This window comes from Oenanthe melanoleuca, chromosome 5 (genome assembly GCF_029582105.1).
Source record: "Oenanthe melanoleuca isolate GR-GAL-2019-014 chromosome 5, OMel1.0, whole genome shotgun sequence".
Classification (NCBI taxonomy): Eukaryota; Metazoa; Chordata; class Aves; order Passeriformes; family Muscicapidae; genus Oenanthe; species Oenanthe melanoleuca.
In genome coordinates this window covers 58209424-58227106 of record NC_079339.1, presented here as the reverse complement: position 1 = coordinate 58227106, position 17683 = coordinate 58209424, and the positions used below count along the sequence as shown (strand labels likewise).

Genomic DNA, 17683 nt, shown 5'->3' with positions numbered 1-17683 from the left:
ATTCCCCTTTTATCCCATTTCCAGTGTGCTCCAGCTCTCCCCATTCCCCTTTTATCGCATTTCCAGTGTGCTCCAGCTCTCACCTTTCCCTCCTTTATCCCATTTCCAGTGTGCTCCTCAGGCTTCCCCCCTCACCCTTATCCATCCCAGGCATTCCCATCCTTGCCCTATTTTATCTGCTGTTCCTCCACATTTTAGGAAAACCACATGCTGGGTTTTCCAGGATCTTTCCTAGATGAGAACTTCCTTTCTCCTTGGATGAAAAGATGAGATGTTGAAGAGAAGCAAGGTTATTTTTAACCTTTTTTTCTCATCCAGGAAAGATCCTTTTAACCTCCCCATCCTGCCTAACCTCAGTCAGGGCAGTATTTTGCAATAAATATTTTTTCCAGGGAGCCATCCCCATCCCAGCCCAGCTCTGGAGCTGTTCCAGGGCTGCTGCAGAGATGCTGGTGCTGCCTGCTCCGCTCGCGTGGCTCCGAGCTGCCCGGGCTTGCTGCACCCCGAAGAAGGAGCCCCGGGGCGTGGGGCGGGGTTGGGAACATCCCTGGCACGTCCTGGGCTCTGCTCCTCCCTGCTGGAGTGGGAGGATTCACCCAGCCCCACCAGGCCATCCCTTATCCTGGGTTTTATGGAGCAAGGGTGCAGCCAGTCCTGGGGCAGGTGGTGTGAAAGATGGGTGCAGAAATGGGGAGATGGATTTGTGCCATGTGGGTATCCGGGGGAATTCCTTGATGGAAAGGATGGGCAGGCACTGGAACAGGGCCCAGGGTAGCAGTGGAGTCACTGAGGGATGTGAAAGCTTTGTGGATGTGGGTTGGCTTAGATCCTGCAATTCCCTGATTCCCTGGGCTGCTCCCACTGCCTGGCCAGGGAATGGGACCTACAGGGGACCAAAGGGCTCCAGGAGAGCTGGAGAGGGATTGGGGACAAGGGATGGAGGGACAGGACACAGGGAATGGCTTCACTGCCAGAGGGCAGGGATGGATGGGATAGTGGGAATTGGGAATTCTGGCTGGGAGGGTGGGGAGGGGCTGAGATTGAATCCCCAGAGCAGCTGTGGCTGCCCCTGGATCTCTGGAAGTGTCCAAGGCCAGATTGGATAGACTTGGAGCAACCTGGAACAGTGGAAGGTGTCCCTGCCATGGCAGGGGGTGGAATAAGATGAGCTTTAAGGTCCCTTGCAACTCAAACCATCCCAGAATTTTGTAACTTTTTGGTGGCATTTGTTCCAGCAAATTTGGGATAAGGAGCCCAAGGCTTGCATGGGATGGCTCCATCCTACAGGACTTGATTATGGCCTTTCCATAGCCCAGTTAGACCCCAAAAACCAGGAGTGGCAGCTGAATGTTAAATAAAAGATTTGACTTTTATTTAAAATAAAATGTATTTGAACATAGTCTTGATAGCACAGACTACAGGAACACAACACTGGTTATTCCTTGGCATTGGGTGGGCACGGGATCCCTCCTCGTTAGCATTAATGTGGGAATGGCTTAATGAACCTGGCAGGCCTGGCCCCAGGGATCAGCTATGAGGGTGTTGTGGCACAGCTCTGGAATCCCCTTTAACTTAGATCAAATTTACTGGACTGAAATTGTAATTTTTGGGGGTTTTGGTTCCTTGGTTTGTCCCCGTACCCCTTGCAGACATCCTACAGTTACTGCTGACCTATGCAATATCCTAGCTGGCTTGTGAGACTAGTTACAAAAACTGTACAACTTTATAAAATTTGTGTTTTTTTACATTAGTTACACAAAAACCTTTACTTCATAAACCTTTTACTTCATATCGTAATGAAAAAAATTTGCATATCAGAGGCAGAACAGTGACTATGCTGGTGAATACTAAAAGTGTCATAATACAATATGGTGTACAAATAAAATTAAAAAAAAAAAAGACAATATAAATGATTATCAAAAGGCAAATTAAACAAATAAAACCAAGCTATAACAGATTAACAGAAGATCATCTTTGAGGCCACACAAAACTATCCTCAAAGTCATGTCAGGCACCTTCAGAGTCCTGTGTAGTGTGAGAGGAGAGATGGCAGCTCTGCTTGGGAGCAGGACGACTTCAAACAGGTCAAATGTACAGAATAAAAACACAAAAAAAAAGGAAATAAAACACTCATGCACTAAACATGATAAATAGACTTCATATAGCTTAGCCCTGGATGGCTTTACAAGAAGATGGCTTAGAGTTCTCTTCAAAAATTGGCTTTTTAAAGTCAGTTAAATCTTTATCCTGATCTGCCCATTGGAGTCTGGATCTGTGGGTCACCGTCACCCTGCCCAGACACAGTCTGGTTATAGCAAATTAACAGAAGTGCTCATTAGTGCACACAGATTAACTGGTCTGGTAATAAAAAAAAAAAAAAAAAAAACCAACAACAAAAACCAAAACAAAAAACAGACAAAAAAAATCCAATTATTATTTAAAAAAAAAAAAAAAAAGAAGATACATTTCAAGCTTACTTTATTAAGCAGCATTATCTCAAAGGACAGCTTTGGAAAGTTAGACATGAATATGGCCTGGGGGCTCCTGCAGGGTGAGGCTGGCAGGGCTCACACCCAGCCACTGGTCAGTTTGTAGAACATCTCCTCGTCCAGGCTCTCGTTCTGGTCCTTGGCCCGTGTGGACAGGAAGATGTAGCCCCCGATGAACTCGTGCACCACCTTGCAATCCACCTCGGTGCAGATGAACGACACGCGCACCTCGTCCGCGAACTCCACCGTCACCTGCGGGCACAGCGCCTCAGTCCCCCGGAACTGCTGCCCCTCCTCCCTGCTCTCCTGGGTGGTTTTCCAGCTGTTCAGGTGATTTTCTAATGCCTCAGCAAAATTCTGTGGTGCCAGTGTAGGAGTGAGCCTGGAGGCTGGAGCCCCTCTGCTCTGGGAAATGGGAATGTTACCCCGGAGAGGGACTGGGGACAAGGGATGGAGGGACAGGACACAGGGAATGGCTTCACTGGCAGAGGGCAGGGTGGATGGGATAGTGGGATGGAATTCCCAGAGCAGCTGTGGCTGCCCCTGGATCCCTGGCAGTGCCCAAGGCCAGGCTGGGTAGGGCTTGGAGCAGCTGGGACAGTGGGAAGTGTCCCTGCCCTGGCAGTGGGGTGGGAGTTGATCTTTAAGGTGCCTCCCAACCCAAACCATTCCAGGATTCTGTGAATAGTGATTTGACCTTAAGGATCCTTATGAGTTCCTTCCCCCTTTAAATATCCTATGAGTCTTATTCAAATATTTAGATACCTTTTATTGCCTTTTTATTGTTTTCTATTTATTTATCCATTCATTTTTTTATTTAAATTACCATTACCCCTTGTATTCCCCCATGACTCAGGAACAATCCCCCAGTGTCTTTCCACCTCTCCATGGTGAGCACATGGCCACACTTTCCCTGCTTCCAGAGAAATGGGGATTGGGCACAGACCTGTTCAAGTCTGGGCTTTGTTTCCACTTCTCCCTGGTTTTCTAAGTTGAATTTTGCCGCAGAAATACTCTTGGGGGCTGGGGGATCTCATTTTGGAGTTTTGAACAAACCATTCATTTATTGATGCTTGTTCTCTTTTTGTTCCCCCATCGCTGACAGCTCTGCAGGAGGGATGGGGATTCCCAAGCTGGATAATTGGGATATCAGGGCTTGCAACTGAGTCAAAACAATGACTCTGAGACAGAGGGGGAAGCAGAGTAATTTTTCCAGCAACTCTTAATGAGCTGCAAACTGCAGGAGAACAGCCCTCATGTATCCCTGGCAATATTAATTGTATGTTCTGCCAAAAAAGGAGCCCATAAATTTGTGCATCCAAATGTAACAGCAGGGGAAAAGCCCATCTCAGAGCCTGGGGAGGTAACTACTCAGGTTTTTTTATTTTTTTTTTTTTTTTTTGCTATTTATATGAAAGTCTGAGTTTTGCAGCAAATGAAAGGAGTTTTACTATGGATAAGGTTCTGTGTATTTGTGTTATGGGTTAGGATGGAGCCCAAGCATCACTGCTAAGGTTTCACTTCATTTAATTGTGTGGGGTTCAGAGAATGGAGAAAATAATTCCTGGCTACAGGAGAGAAAGATTCAGGATTTTTACTTAAGGGTCACACACAACTCCACCAGGGCCTAAAGGGGCTCCAGGAAAGCTGGAGAGGGACTTGGGACAAGGGATGGAGGGACAGGACACAGGGAATGGCTTCAGTGCCAGAGGCAGGGATGGATGGGATAGTGGGAATTGGGAATTCTTGGCTATGAGGGTGGGGAGGGTGCCCAGAGCAGCTGTGGCTGCCCCTGGATCCCTGGCAGTGTCCAAGGCCAGGCTGGACCGAGATGAGCTTTAAGGCCCCTTCCAAGCCAAACCCTTTGGGATTCCAGGACTCTGGGAGCAGTGCCTGTCTCAGTGACAGCAGCAGGGGGACAGGATGGGGTCAGACACCATCTCACCATTTTGATCTCCCAGTTCACGTTCCACTGTTTCATGTTGCTGAAGCGCCAGGTCTTGACGGCGTCGCCGGTGCCGGCGTCCATGCGGATCAGCCGGTTGTAGGCGATGCCGATCAGCTCATCCTTCTTCCCACCCTGGAACCTGCCAGAGGGATGGACAGAAACAAGCCTGTGACACACGTGAACCCAGCAGCTGAGTTTACCTGGAAAAGCATTTTTATAAATCAGTGCAGATCATGTTTTTAATTTCAGCTGCAGAGCAACTTCCCCAGCCAAGGGCGTGCACAGGGATGTCCTTCCCCATGGCAGGGGGTGGAGTGAGAGGATCTTCCAATCCAAGCCAACCCAATCCAACCCAATCCAATCCAACCCAACCCAACCCAACCTAAACAAATCCAACCCAATCCAACCCAATCCAACCAAACACAACCCAACCCAACCCAACTAAACCCAACCCAATCCAATGCAACCAAACCAAATCCAACCCAACCCAATCCAACACAACTCAACCTACCCCAACCTAATCCAACCCAATCTAACCCAAATAATCCAAGCCAACACAATCCAACTCAACCAAACCCAATCCAACCTAATCCAACCTAATCCAACACAACTCAACCCATCCCAACCCAACTAAATCCAACCCAAATAATCCAACACAATCCAACACAACTAAATCACACCCAAATAATCCAAGCCAACACAATCCAATGCAACCAAACCAAATCCAACTCAACTCACCCAATCCAATCCAACACAACTAAACCAAATAAAACTCATCCCAACCCAATCCAACCCAAATAATCCAAGCCAAGCCAACTCAACCAAATCCAACTCAACCCAATCCAACCCAACTAAATCCAACCCAACCCAATCCAACCCAAATAATCCAAACCAAGCCAACCCAACCAAATCCAACTCAACCCAATCCAACCCAACTAAATCCAACCCAAATAATCCAAGCCAAGACAAGCCAAGCCAACCCAACCCAACTAAATCCAACTGAACCCAACTCAAACAAACCCAACCCAACCCAACCCATCCCCAATGATTCCAGGATATTTAACTACTCCCTGTACCCATTAAGGAAACTCCCCCAGCCCAGCCCAGCCCTGCCCACCTGGCGTTGAAGTGCGTGATGCCGAACTCGGGCAGCGACTGCCAGGCTTGGATAAAGCGCATCTTGGCCTCGATGAGGCTCATCTGGGCCACGTTCTGGTGAGCCTCCAGGATGCGCGCCGTGATCTGCGGGCGGCACAGCGGGGTCAGGCACGGGACCCGAGCGCCCACAGTCAGCAGTTCCTCCCCTGAGCTTCATTTCAGCTCCCGCTGCCCAGAGCCCACTGGAGCTTCCCATCTCCAGATACAGGAAAGCACATATAGATCAGAGCAGTCTGGAGGCAAAGAGCCACTCATGCTCTTGGGAAATTTAAGGATGTGAGTGAACAACAAGGCAAATTTCTGGTGTGGGGTTTCCAGTTTCACCCCACAAATCACTGGGGACTGTTATAAAAACCAACCAGGGCCCGAGTGTCATGGGGAGGGCGCAGGTTTTGTTAGTGTTTTCACCGCTGCTCTCTAAACCAAAGGGGTTCTAGATTAAGTTTATTTTAAGTTTATCTTAATTTTATTGTTGCTGTCACTTACCAAGTCTCTTACATAGCCTGGCTGAAGATGGCAAGGCGAAATGAAAAAAAACCAAAAGAAAAGGAGGCAGAAAGAAAAAAAAGCAATCAGAAATATGGCAATAAAGCAAAGAAAAAGTGTAAATTAACTGCAAACCAAAGTCCAAGCAAAAAGAAAAAAACAAACCAAAACAAACCACATGCACAATTCCTTAGGTGGAAAAGCAGCCAAAGGGAATGTGAGCAGGGACAAGTGAGCAGAGATTTGCCGCTCATGCCAGCCCTGCTGGAGCACTGGAGTGTTCCCAGCTGGGCCCTGGCCTTGTGGAGAGATGGTTTTGGTCCTGAGATGGTTTAGGATGGATTTCAGGGAAAGGTTCCTCCCCCAGAGGGTGCTGGGCAGTGCCCAGGCTCCCCAGGGAATGGTGACATTCCTGAGGCTGCCAGAGCTCCAGGAGAGTTTGGACACCAGGGTGGAAATGTTTGGTGCAGGGACAGGAGCTGAACTCTTATCCTTGTGGATCCCTTCTCACTCAGGACATTCTGTCCTGCTGGGGCTGAAGGGGAGGGTGAAGCTGTCTGTTCAGAGGTGGGTTCATGTCCTCACTTTCCTCTCCACGTCTCTGCACAAACTCAAGGCCACTCTGGCTGGGAAAACTCATGAGCTCACTCTGAGCTCAGCAGATCATTCTGTTTGGGATATGTGGATAAATGATTGGGATGCTGTTTGGGATAACAAGCAGATGAAGAGAACATCAGCTGCACTTCCCAGGGATGTGTCTGCCCTTGCTGGCTCTGACACCAAACTCTGGCAGGGCACCTGTGAGCTCTGAAAATCCTTATTTTGGGTCGGTCTTTGTTTGTTTTCATTTAGGATTTGGTGCTTCCAATCCCAACCTACCAACCCTACACTGCTGCACGTAGAGACAAAAATCACCCCAGAGGGTTTGGGGCTGGTGAGGACCCAGAGGTTCCATAAATCAATTCCCATTCCAGCAGCTCCGTGGGCTGCACAGCTCCTCCCCCTCCTCCTCCTCCTGCCCTGTGCCGGGGCCATGGAAGGACCCTTGCGGTCGAATTCCTGACATTCCTGCAGCCTCCATCCCTCATTCCTCCCAGCAAACATCCTCTGCTGCTCCAAGCTTTGCCTCTGGCCACCAAGGAAAATCCTAAATCCTAAATCTACTGCTTAGCTGATGCCTCTGAGGGCCCTGGTGTCCACACCATGGCCATGTCCTGACTGGGATCATCCCCATCCCCACAATTCCATGGATTTTATTTCCATAACCAGGATACCTGCACAGTAAGCAAGTTTTCCAAGCTAATATTTTTCCAGGTGCCTCTGTTTTACTGGAAACCTAGAAAGTATTTTATACATATAAATATATGTATCTATATATGTAGGTTAAAATAGCATATTTATGCAGCCTCTCCTCCATCCAAGTGGATATAAAGGCTTATTCAGGAGAATAATAAGGGCTATATAAAATATAACTCCACTGCCAGGAAATCATCGTGCTGTGCCAATAAAAAGTTATATTTCTCCGGCTTCTCTGACTTGCAGCCTTCTTCTGGGCTTGGAGAAATCATATCCAGCCCCAGCCAGCAGCCTGAAGGATTTAAGTCACCAAAAGGCCACAGAGCAATGCTTTCCTTATTTTCACTGCAGTTCTGACATATAATTCTCTTTGAGAGAATACTGCATTTATTCCCAGTGCTGAACAGTTCAGCCCTGTCAGGCAGGGATCGGATGGAGCGTGGATGGAGTTCAAGCACGAGTCACAGCAACTCAAAACCAAAGCAATGTTCCAAGGACTGGCATTTGGAAGCAGTGGAAAAGCAGAGAGAGAAATATGCAAACTGTGTAACAGCCAAGTGTGGATAAAGCACTGCAAGCAACTGCAACTCCGCTGATCCCAGGGCTTCTCCATGGATTCTGTGCAGGGGAAGGGGTTTTAACCCCAGCACCGGGCAGAGATGGGGCAGCTGGGACCAAACCATTATCAGCAGGGGCCAAACCATTCCCAGGATGTGTTTAAAATAAACACCAACCGATTTCAAATGTATTTCCAATTGAAGGTGTCCGTGCATTTCACACAGTGCATAGCAAAATCCCGGTGCTGGGTGCCATCCCCAGGTGCTGGATCCAAACCACACCCTTCAGTCCCACCTCATTTTAGTACCCACGTGCATCCCAGTGAGTGAGGACATCCAAACCATCCAAACCATCCAAACCACGCCGTGTTAACCACCAGCCCCCAACCAGCAGCGCCCACCTGCTTGTTCTTGTACTTCTTCAGGTAGCGAGGGGAGACCAGGCACTCGGGGTTGATGTCAGTGTTAATCTGCTCTGGGATCAGCTGTGGGTCTGGGTTCAAATGCTGCATTTTCAGGAAGGACAGGATGTTCTGCACTTCCATGCCGTAGGAGCTGTCGGCCATGGTCTTGCCCTTGGAGGCCAGGCGGCAGGCGGCCATCCAGCTGGCATACTGTGTCTCCTGCCCCCCAAGACAGGGACACAGCTCTGTCACAGCCTGGGGGACCACCAGACCCCTCAAAAAACACCCCTCATTCCCCTCCCAGCCTCAGGAGACTCCAACATGCACAAAGGCAGAAACCAATGTGTGGCCAGAAACCACAGGACAAAACCAAGGCTGATTTTCTGCTCCAAACTCACAGGTGACTTGGAGCACATTTGGAATGCTGAGATCAGACAGGTGAGAGCATTTTCTATTTGTTTTTAAAAGAACAGCACCTGAGCAGGATGGTGGGCAAAGGGCAGAGAGGTGGCCAGTCCCAGAGATGAACTTACGTTGTCGCAGCGCAGCCAAATCTCGTTCATCCCCTCTGCCACAGGAATCAGGAGTTTGATGTTGAACTTCTGACCAGAGATGTTCACATCAGGGGTAACTTCACATCCTGCAATGAGGGAGATGGTGTTTAGGAGGGGTGTGAGGAGTTATGGTTTAAAAAGTGGCAAAGAAAGTGAAAATAGGAGAAGAAAGACAAAGCTCCCTGACTCAAGGGTCTCTGGTGGCACCTCAGTGCTGCTAAAGGTTTGTCCCACATCTCTGATGGGATGAACACTCCACACAGCACAGAAAAAAATCCTGTGTCAGATGTCCCCTTTTCCAAGTGCCAGGAAACCAGGGAGAAAAGCAAGACCTGATTTGAAAGCAATGAAGCCAAAGCGAACGTGCACCCACAGAACTCCTGGATCCTGCCTGGAATCAGAAATAGATCCAGTGCTTGGCAAACACCCCAAAATCTTCATGAAAGGACTGGAAAAGGTGACTGGATGGGTATTGACTCTCACCCTCGATGTTATTTATGAATGATGGGATGCCATGAGGTGTTTCAGGCCAGGCTGGGTGGGGCTTGGACCATGGAAGGTGTCCCTGCCCGTGGGAGCGAGGTGGGACTGGATGGGCTTTGAAACCCCTTCCAACCCAAACCATGCAGGGAGTCCATGCTCTGGCTGCTGCAGCCAGCAGTGAGGTGTGAGGATCTTGCTCCTGGTGCCTGGAGAGAATTCCAAGTGGTTGTGCAAACACAGGGGTGATGAACCCACTCAGCCACGGCGCCGCTCACGGCTGCCTCCCAGATTTCTGGGAAGTGCTGTCACAGCAAATTTGTCAAAAGCTTCCAGAAAGGTCCTGGGGGCCAGGCCTTGCTCCCACAGCAGCCTGAGGTCACCTGGCATCCCCCCTGCTCCTGCCTCCATGGGGAGAACAACGAGCTCACAGCAGCTCTGTGGCTGATGGAGCAGGAATGTTTCACTTGACATAAGGACAGGCAGCCACTGCAGGAATTTCAGCTCTTGAGTGAGGCTGCTCCCAACCAGCAGCAGGGAGAGGAGGAGAAATAAAGGCAGCAGAGGAAGAAAATGTTTCTGTTCTTTCCAGTTTTTGCTGTGGGAGTCAGTGCAATCCTCTGGATAGGTGACAAAAAAGAAGAAGGGCAGGTGGAAGGTTGGAACAAGGTTTGGAAGGTTCCCTCCAACCCAAACAATTCTGTGGTTTTCCCAGCTCTCTTCCCAAGCTATTGAGGGGCTGGTGGTGCTTCCCCATGGGATCCCACATAATCACACTCAGAAATCCAAGCCTGTGCCACCATATCAAACCTCATTCCTTTACACACCTTTACCCAACCCTGGGATGGAATTCTGAGGTGATAAAGCAGTGGGAAAACAAGATGCAGGAGGAGCAGCCTATTCCTGGAATAAAAAGCAGCTTTTTTATCCCACCCCTGTGCTTCTCTTACCTCTCAGGTTCATCTGGTGAGCAGGAGTCCCGTTGGATTCCTCTTTGCTTTTGTAGCAGGAGATGGAGGTATCTTTGAAGGTGCACCAGTAGGGCTTGTAGCCTTTCAATGTCAGCTTCTTGGGCCTGCAGGACATGTGGAGGGACATCTCACTTGCTCTGAGCTCCTAAAACAAGCTGCTCCCCAGGAAACCTCAGCATTTTCTCCAAATTTCAGCCCTGGCAAGCTGCTGTCAGGTTATTCCCTCCCTAGGGGCTCAGTCAGAGTTGAGCTCCAATTCTAAGTTTGGATTCTTCAATCCCAGGGAGATAATTTGGGGCAAGAGTATTTTAACTTTTCCTGATTTCTAAACCTTATTCTAAGGCTGGATCTGCAGCCTCTCATGCATTTCTTATATTTTCATCTCAGAAACAGCTGCTGAGAGTTGTTTAGATGGGATATTAGGAAGAAATCCTCTCTGTGAGGATGAGGAGGCCCTCACAGGGTGCTCAGAGAAGCTGTGAAGTGTCCAGGGTCAGGTTGGACAGGGCTTGGAGCAGCCTGGGATAGTGGGAGGTGTCCCTGCCCATGGCAGAGGGTTGGAACAGGATGATCTTTAAAGTCAATCTCAACCCATAACACTCTGGAATTCTATGATTTTAGCTGGCCAGGGCAGTAACCTGGCTGGCAGGGGAGAGAGAACCATTCCAAATCTCTCCAGCCACACCAGGCACATACTGGGATACATTTACAGGAATTAAATATGTGGAATACAAGGCACATGCACTGCTCCACTAATTCTGCTCCCCAGCTGAAGTGTGACAAGAGGCACAACCAAAACTGGGACAGCTCCAAACATTGCACCACTGGATTTCTGGCACTAAAATACCACCTGAGCCCCATTTTTAGGAGCAAACTGAATTCTGTGTTCAATCTGACAGCCTCAAAGCCCAACCCCAGGGTTTAGGGCTTGCACTGAGAGAGGAACCAGCAGCTTCTGGCTGCTCCAATTTGCAGGCAATTAGCTCCCAGAGTGGTGCCTAATTTGATTGGCAAATCAGCAGATCAAGGGAAGAACAAGTTTCTTGTTTGTTTGTTTGTTCAAGGGAGGGAAGAAACACCCACTGAGGGGCTGGGCACAGCCTGGAAACTTTGCCCCAATTAAGCCAGACCACAAGCCCAGACAGAGGCAGAGATCTTGTTAATCACCTCTGGAGAGGCAGAAGGAGTTTTCAGAGCACAGAGTGCCAGGTTCTGCCTCCAGAACCAAACAATTCATAAAATAAAGGCTTGTTCCAGAGCTACTTCACTGTCTGCAGCTTTTTTTCCCCCCCCACTATCCTACAGCTCTGCTGTGAAATCCCATCAGTGTTTCCAGCTTCCAGAACTTTCACTGCAGCAGGCAATAAATTGCAAAAGAAGGTCATGGCTGCCAAAAATGTTCCTCCAAGTCCAGAGGCTGCTGTTCCCTCTTTCCATGAACCACCAACTGAGTCAAAGCAAGCTAAAAAAAAAAACAAAACTAAATCCTGAGCAGGCTGGGAGAGGGGCAGAGTCAACTTAACCTGCTCCTTTTGGCATGGAGAGACAGGGATCCCAGCTGGACAGAATTCCTCCAGCCTCCTGCAGACCAGGAGAAGTCTTTGAGGGAGGTTTTAGGATGGTTTGTTCTTTCCTGGGCATTTAAATGTGTTAAAGAAACATCCCAGCACACACTGCTGGCTATGGGATGCACCTTGAATTTTTTATTTAAGAACCAATCAACTTAAGTATTGAATATTTTGAATATTAAGGCTGAGAGGTAAAAAAAAAAGGGAAATGAAGAGGCAGAACCATTAATTATTCACAGCCATTACCAGTTCCACAAGCAGCTCTTCCCATCAGCACTTACTTGAAGACTTTAATGTAGTCAGCCAGCTCGGGGATGGAGGTGATGTCACCCTGGAAATCAAAGATTGTCCCATTCACTCAGAGCACTGGGATCAGGGGGAGGGGATGTGGAGCAGGGGAGGGAGCCAGCAGCACCAGCAGGGCTCAGGGGCTGGGAATCTGCCCTGAGAAAGGCCCAGGAGAAGTGAGCAGTGAAAAATCCAGCTCTGCTGCTCTGAAAGGACAAGGTTTGGTTTTCCTTTGAGGAATTCCTGCTGCTGCTGGAGCCAATTCCCAATTCCCACAGCAGCAATGGCTGCACTGGGAATTTTCTCCTCCCTTCACTTATTCCTGATGCTCCAAACAAAAGGGGAAGAGGCACCTCAGGGAGAACTGACTGGGGAAGGGTTTTCCAAGCCTAGAAAGATTTTTCCCCCACCCAAAAATTTTTAAATATTGAGTTTAAATTCTCTTTTTTTTTTTTTTGCACCAGGGTGTTATTTACAATTCCCAGAAGCTGGAAGTAAAAAAAAAAATTTCAAGGGGCAGGGAAAGGGAGGATTGCTCCAGGAGCTTCCAGTAGCAGGACAGTTTACTTTCAGTCTGTAATGAGAAACTGTTTACAGATACCACAGGGAAAAAAATGCAGAATCTAAACAAACAATCCAGTAATTGCCCATTATCCCTATTCAATTACTCGAATGCAGCTGGAAATGGCTCCTGCTACAAAGCCCTACGGAAAGGGATGGGTTTTTTTGGATGAATCATTGTCCTCCTCACTCCTGTCTGGCAGGGACTGCTCCTCACTGATGTGTTTCAAATCTGCTTTTGCAAAAGGAATTAGAAAATATGTCTTGGTGATAAAAATTTGTTGTTGTTTCTGGTTTATACTGCAAAGCTCTGCTGTTGTCAATGCCAGTAAAGCAACTAAAGCCACAAAAAGACCCGTCATAAACACTTAAAAAATTATATGAAGTGTAAAAGTGGAAAATTTCAGAGATTTTAGGGTTGGAAATAGATGGTTTAAATGTGCAAAATGCCTGGAAAAGCTGTGCTGGGCCAAGGCTGACAGGACTGAGTCCTTTTAATGCACTTTAATTTTCAGGCTTTATATTTTTAAAGGTGGAAAACCAGTGTTAAAACAGCATATCAAGAAAAAAAAACCCAAATGCTTTGAAATACAGACCTAGGCTAAAATCCAGTCTAATAAAAATAGGGTTTCATAAGCCTAAATTAGTTCTGAAAATCCAGCAGCTGCTTTAGGTGCTGTAAAATGTGAATTAGAAACAGTGGAAGAGGAACCTCAACGTGGAAAACTCAGTTATTTGGGCAAGTCAGTAGTGAGGATAAAAAACAACTTAATTTCCATTTAATTTTCCATTATTTCATCAGGAGGGTGGCTTGGTGCAGGGGGGATCAGTAAAATCCTGGCTCCTCCAAGACTTTTCCAGATGCTGCCCGGGGTTCCCTCTTTCTACAACTATCCCTTGGTATCTAAAATCCCTGCATTTTAAAGAAAATATTTTCGGGGTGTGGGCAACTTTCTCATCAGAATTAGAAGAAAAAAATCAGGAAATAAATGATGTTGGATGTCTGTAAAAAATTCCCTGCAGCCCCTACCAGGATGGTTGATGTCTTGCCACCTTCCAAGGTGATTTCCAGGTCCGAGAGCGCGGCGTCCACCTCGTCCACGTCCTTGTCACTGTGGTTCAGGTGGTTTTCAGAGGACATGATGGACAGCTTGTTGATGTGGTACTGCAAGGCAAGGCCAGGGTCACACCTGGATGCTCCTGGGAGCCCAAGATCCCATGGATTCCCAAGCTGTCACTCTTGGGACAGCAGGAGCAGAAGCCAGCAAATATTAGGAGGGTTTGCTGGGTCAGGAATGGATGGTTCCAGTCCAAGGAGTCTCCAGGCATTGATCCCTGCAGGAGATCTCTGGACAGAGAGCAGGGCAGAGCTGCTCTTTCCATCAGGCTGAGGTTAGAAGGTGTTGGAGTCAGTGATATGAGTCTCAGAATGTCACAGTTTGGATGGTTTGTTTAGTGAATCAGAATTCAGCATCATGGATGAAAAAGATTTTTGGTGCTAATCATGGTGCCTGTTTTCTCCATGCATTTGAGAGATGATCAGTAAGTCTCTTAAGGGAATCTTTACAGTTCTAAGAGGAGGGGGGGATGTTGGAGTCAGTGAGTCAGGGGTCTCTCTAAATTCTTCAGAGAGACCTCTGACTCACTGACTCCAACAGGAAGGGACCTCTGGAGGTCACTGGTCCCACTGTCCAGGACCACGTCCACCTGGCTTAGGAGTAGCTCCAGGGATGGACATCCCCAGCCTCTCTGGGCAGACTGTGCCAGTGCTCACTCACCCTCCTGGTCTGAAGGTGCTTCCTGATGTGCACAGGGACCCTCCTGTGTTCCATGGCCTCTGCTCCTGACACTGGGCACCTCTGTGCACCCCTTTCCTGCCTCCCACCAGGTGTTTATGGATTATTTGTAAGATCCCCCATCCCTGGAAGTGCCCAAGGCCAGGCTGGATGGGGCTGGAACAACCTGGGATAGTGGAATTGTCCCTGCCCATGGCAGGGGGTGGAACAAGATAACCTTTAAATCCCATTCCAACCCAAACCATTGTAGGATTCTGTGTCTTTGTATCTGTTTTCATCTCAGAAAACCAAAACATCCATAAAATCTCACAGGAAGGATTGTGCCCAACCCACTCTGGAGCACTTGGATGTAAACTGAGTCATTATATTTCTACTTTCCTGTCTTTTTTTTTCCTGGGAGGAGCCCTTGGAGCAGGCAGCCCTGCTCCTGAGGGGGATATTTCTGCATCCTACAGCTCCAAGGTGTGCCAGACCACACGGAACAAATGCCTGCCATGCCCCTCATGGAAGTCAATAGCAGGTAGAGCATTTATGCCAAATCACACTGAGTATTTCATAAACCAGATAAATAAATAGTTCTGGGAAAGCCACAGATTATCCCCAGCTGGTTTGGGGGCAGAGAGCCAGAAAGGCACAGTTCAGTAACCTCGTGTTTGTAAGGGATGGGTTAAGAAGGACAGAACTAAAAGTTAAGACAGATATAAACATGTTTGGTAGAAGCAGGTCAAGTTCTTTTTCATGAGGGACAATCAGTGGCAAATATTTAAATTACCTCATAAACTCAAGTGAGGATCTGGAGATGGGAAATGATCCAACTTCTACCAGCATGAGAAGGCCAAGCTCCCACCAGAGACAAGGTGAGGCTTAAAAAAACAATTTTAAACTGAAGAAGGGATGGTTTAGGTGGGATCTTGGGAAGGAATTCTTGGCTGTGAGGATGGGGATGCACAGGCTGCCCAGAGAAGCTGTGGCTGCCCCATCACTGGAAGTGTCCAAGACCAGGCTGGAACACCCTGGGATAGTGGAAGGGAGTTGTGGTCTCTTCCAACCCAAACCATTCTGGGATTCCATAATTTCATTTATCAGATTAATAAGCACAGAAGTCTGCAAACAAAATCAAGTCTAACCCAACCCAGGGGTGTCTGGGGCTGGTCCCTCACCTGCAGTGCTGCAAACATCATCATCTCCTCCTCTGTGCACTCGATCTCCTCCAGCAGGATTGCCCACTTGGACTGCTCGTACAGCTGGTTGATCCTGATGGCGTCGTACTGCACAGAAAGGTGGGATGCTTGCAAATCCAGAGCCCAGCTCAACACACACCACCCCAGCCACTGGAAACTGTCCCTGCCCACAGCAGGGGCTGGAATGAGATGGTCTGTAAGGCCCATTCCAACCCAAACTATTCTGGGATTCTGTGATCTGAGACTGAAAATCCTCTGCCACTGACAAGAAGTGGCTTTAAGAACTCTTTAAGCACCTCCAGCAACACCTAAAACCCCTGGTGTATACAGGAGCACAAATCCTGGATTTGATGCCTGCACAACCAATCTTCAAACATCCAAATCCTTTGGGAGATTTACCAACACAACAGCACGTTAGAGATCCAGGCATCCTTCGCTGCAAAGGATGGAAATTTCAAAATGCAAGTGGAACCAGGAGCTCTGTACCTTTGGATTCAGGTCAAAAAAGCTGTAGTACTTGAACCGGAGTAGCAATGCCTCATTTTCCTTCACCTCCTGCTCCATGAGGGATCGGGATGAGTCCAGCCACCTGCAGATTGCCAACATGGGATAACACACAGGGAATGCTCCAGCACAGCCCAGAACACCATTAAACACTGAAGGCCAGGCAGAGTTTGCCAGGCCTTTGTCAGGTTCTGAGTTCTTTTTCTCAGGCTGGGAAGCTTTTTCCCAGGCTAAGGCAGTTTCTCAGCTCTGGCCTGAGCCTTTCCCAGGATGATAACTTTCTGCTAAACAGAAAGGAATCAATAAACAGAGATTAACACCTGGTGTTGACTGAGAAACAGTTTCATATTGTAAGTGACAGGAGGTGTTTTCTCCTATTGTCCAATGAACTACTGTCCTGCTTGAGACTTGTGAACCACTCTATAAAGGTGGTTTGGTTTTTTAATAAAGTGCTTCCTTCACTTCTCACTCTTAAGGAGTCACTGTGGTTATTACAAGCAACTCTGAGCGCACTGCGACAAAAAAACCAGCAGGAAAACCCCCAAATCCTCAACTCCTGCACTCACCCTTGGTTGATTTTGGCCTTATCGAGCAGCGTCTGGGGCTTGTACATTTTGGCTAGGGACTCCGGGGAGGTGAGGGGCTGGCTCACGGCCAGGATGCCCGGGTTGCCCTCGGACAGGGCGCTGTCGCCGAACCAGGCGGACGTGGGGGACAGGGGGCTGCCGTCGTGGGCGTCGTAGGTCGGCGTCATCGTTTTGCTATAGAGTCCTGGGCTTGAATAGATATTTCCTACCAGTGAGGGGAATAAAAGGTGGGAATTAGCTGAGGGACAAGCCCTGCCTGCTCCCGGAGCCAGCAGATGGAAAACCTTCCCTCTTTGTCTTTTCTCAACGGGTAAACGCTGTGCTGCTCGCTCTCCCATGAAAACATCCTCTCTCTCTGCTCTCCTCCAAGAGCAAAATTCCAGCCCAAGACTCAGGGCTCCCACACTGGGAAGCTCCTGCCCCCTGAGTTTCTGTGGCACCTGGGATGTGAGTGGCCCCCGACTTACCGGTTTTACCTGTTGCTTAAAGATTTTTGGAAGTCAAAAGTTTTAGAGGAGCAGGAAAATAAACTAAGGGTGCAGCCAAAGAGACCAGAGGCAGAGGGCAAAAGTCCTATTGAGGTGGAGCTCACCTTTGACGGGGCCGATGTAAAGAATATCGGTGCCTATAGAGAGGGAAAGAAAGGAGGGAAGTGAGAAGGAGAGAGAAAGTCACCTGGAGAGCAGGAGAAGGACAGAAGCCAAAAATGAGCATTTTTGGAAGAGGGCAGAACAGCACAGGTGAGGTTGAACCACCCTAATGGAGCTTGCAGCAGCGCTGGTGGCAGCAAAGCAGCTGAAGTGACTTCCTGTTATTTTATTCACGTTATGAGGACAGCCGGGCATGGAAATGTGG

The 17683-nt window shown here is 48.4% G+C and overlaps 1 protein-coding gene across 1 annotated transcript; it reads right to left on the bottom strand.

The window, feature by feature from the left end:
• Positions 1-1350: 1350 nt before the first annotated feature.
• FERMT2 (FERM domain containing kindlin 2) lies at positions 1351-17463 on the bottom strand (the record flags this gene model as incomplete). The annotated part of the gene is made up of 13 exons (XM_056493328.1): positions 1351-2741; positions 4435-4576; positions 5555-5679; positions 6082-6102; positions 8336-8557; positions 8872-8978; positions 10323-10447; positions 12193-12242; positions 13791-13925; positions 15717-15824; positions 16224-16326; positions 16808-17033; positions 17421-17463. Coding segments are annotated over 13 exons (1581 nt in total), but the record flags the coding sequence as incomplete, so codon positions are not given.
• Between the last annotated feature and the right edge of the window lie 220 nt (positions 17464-17683).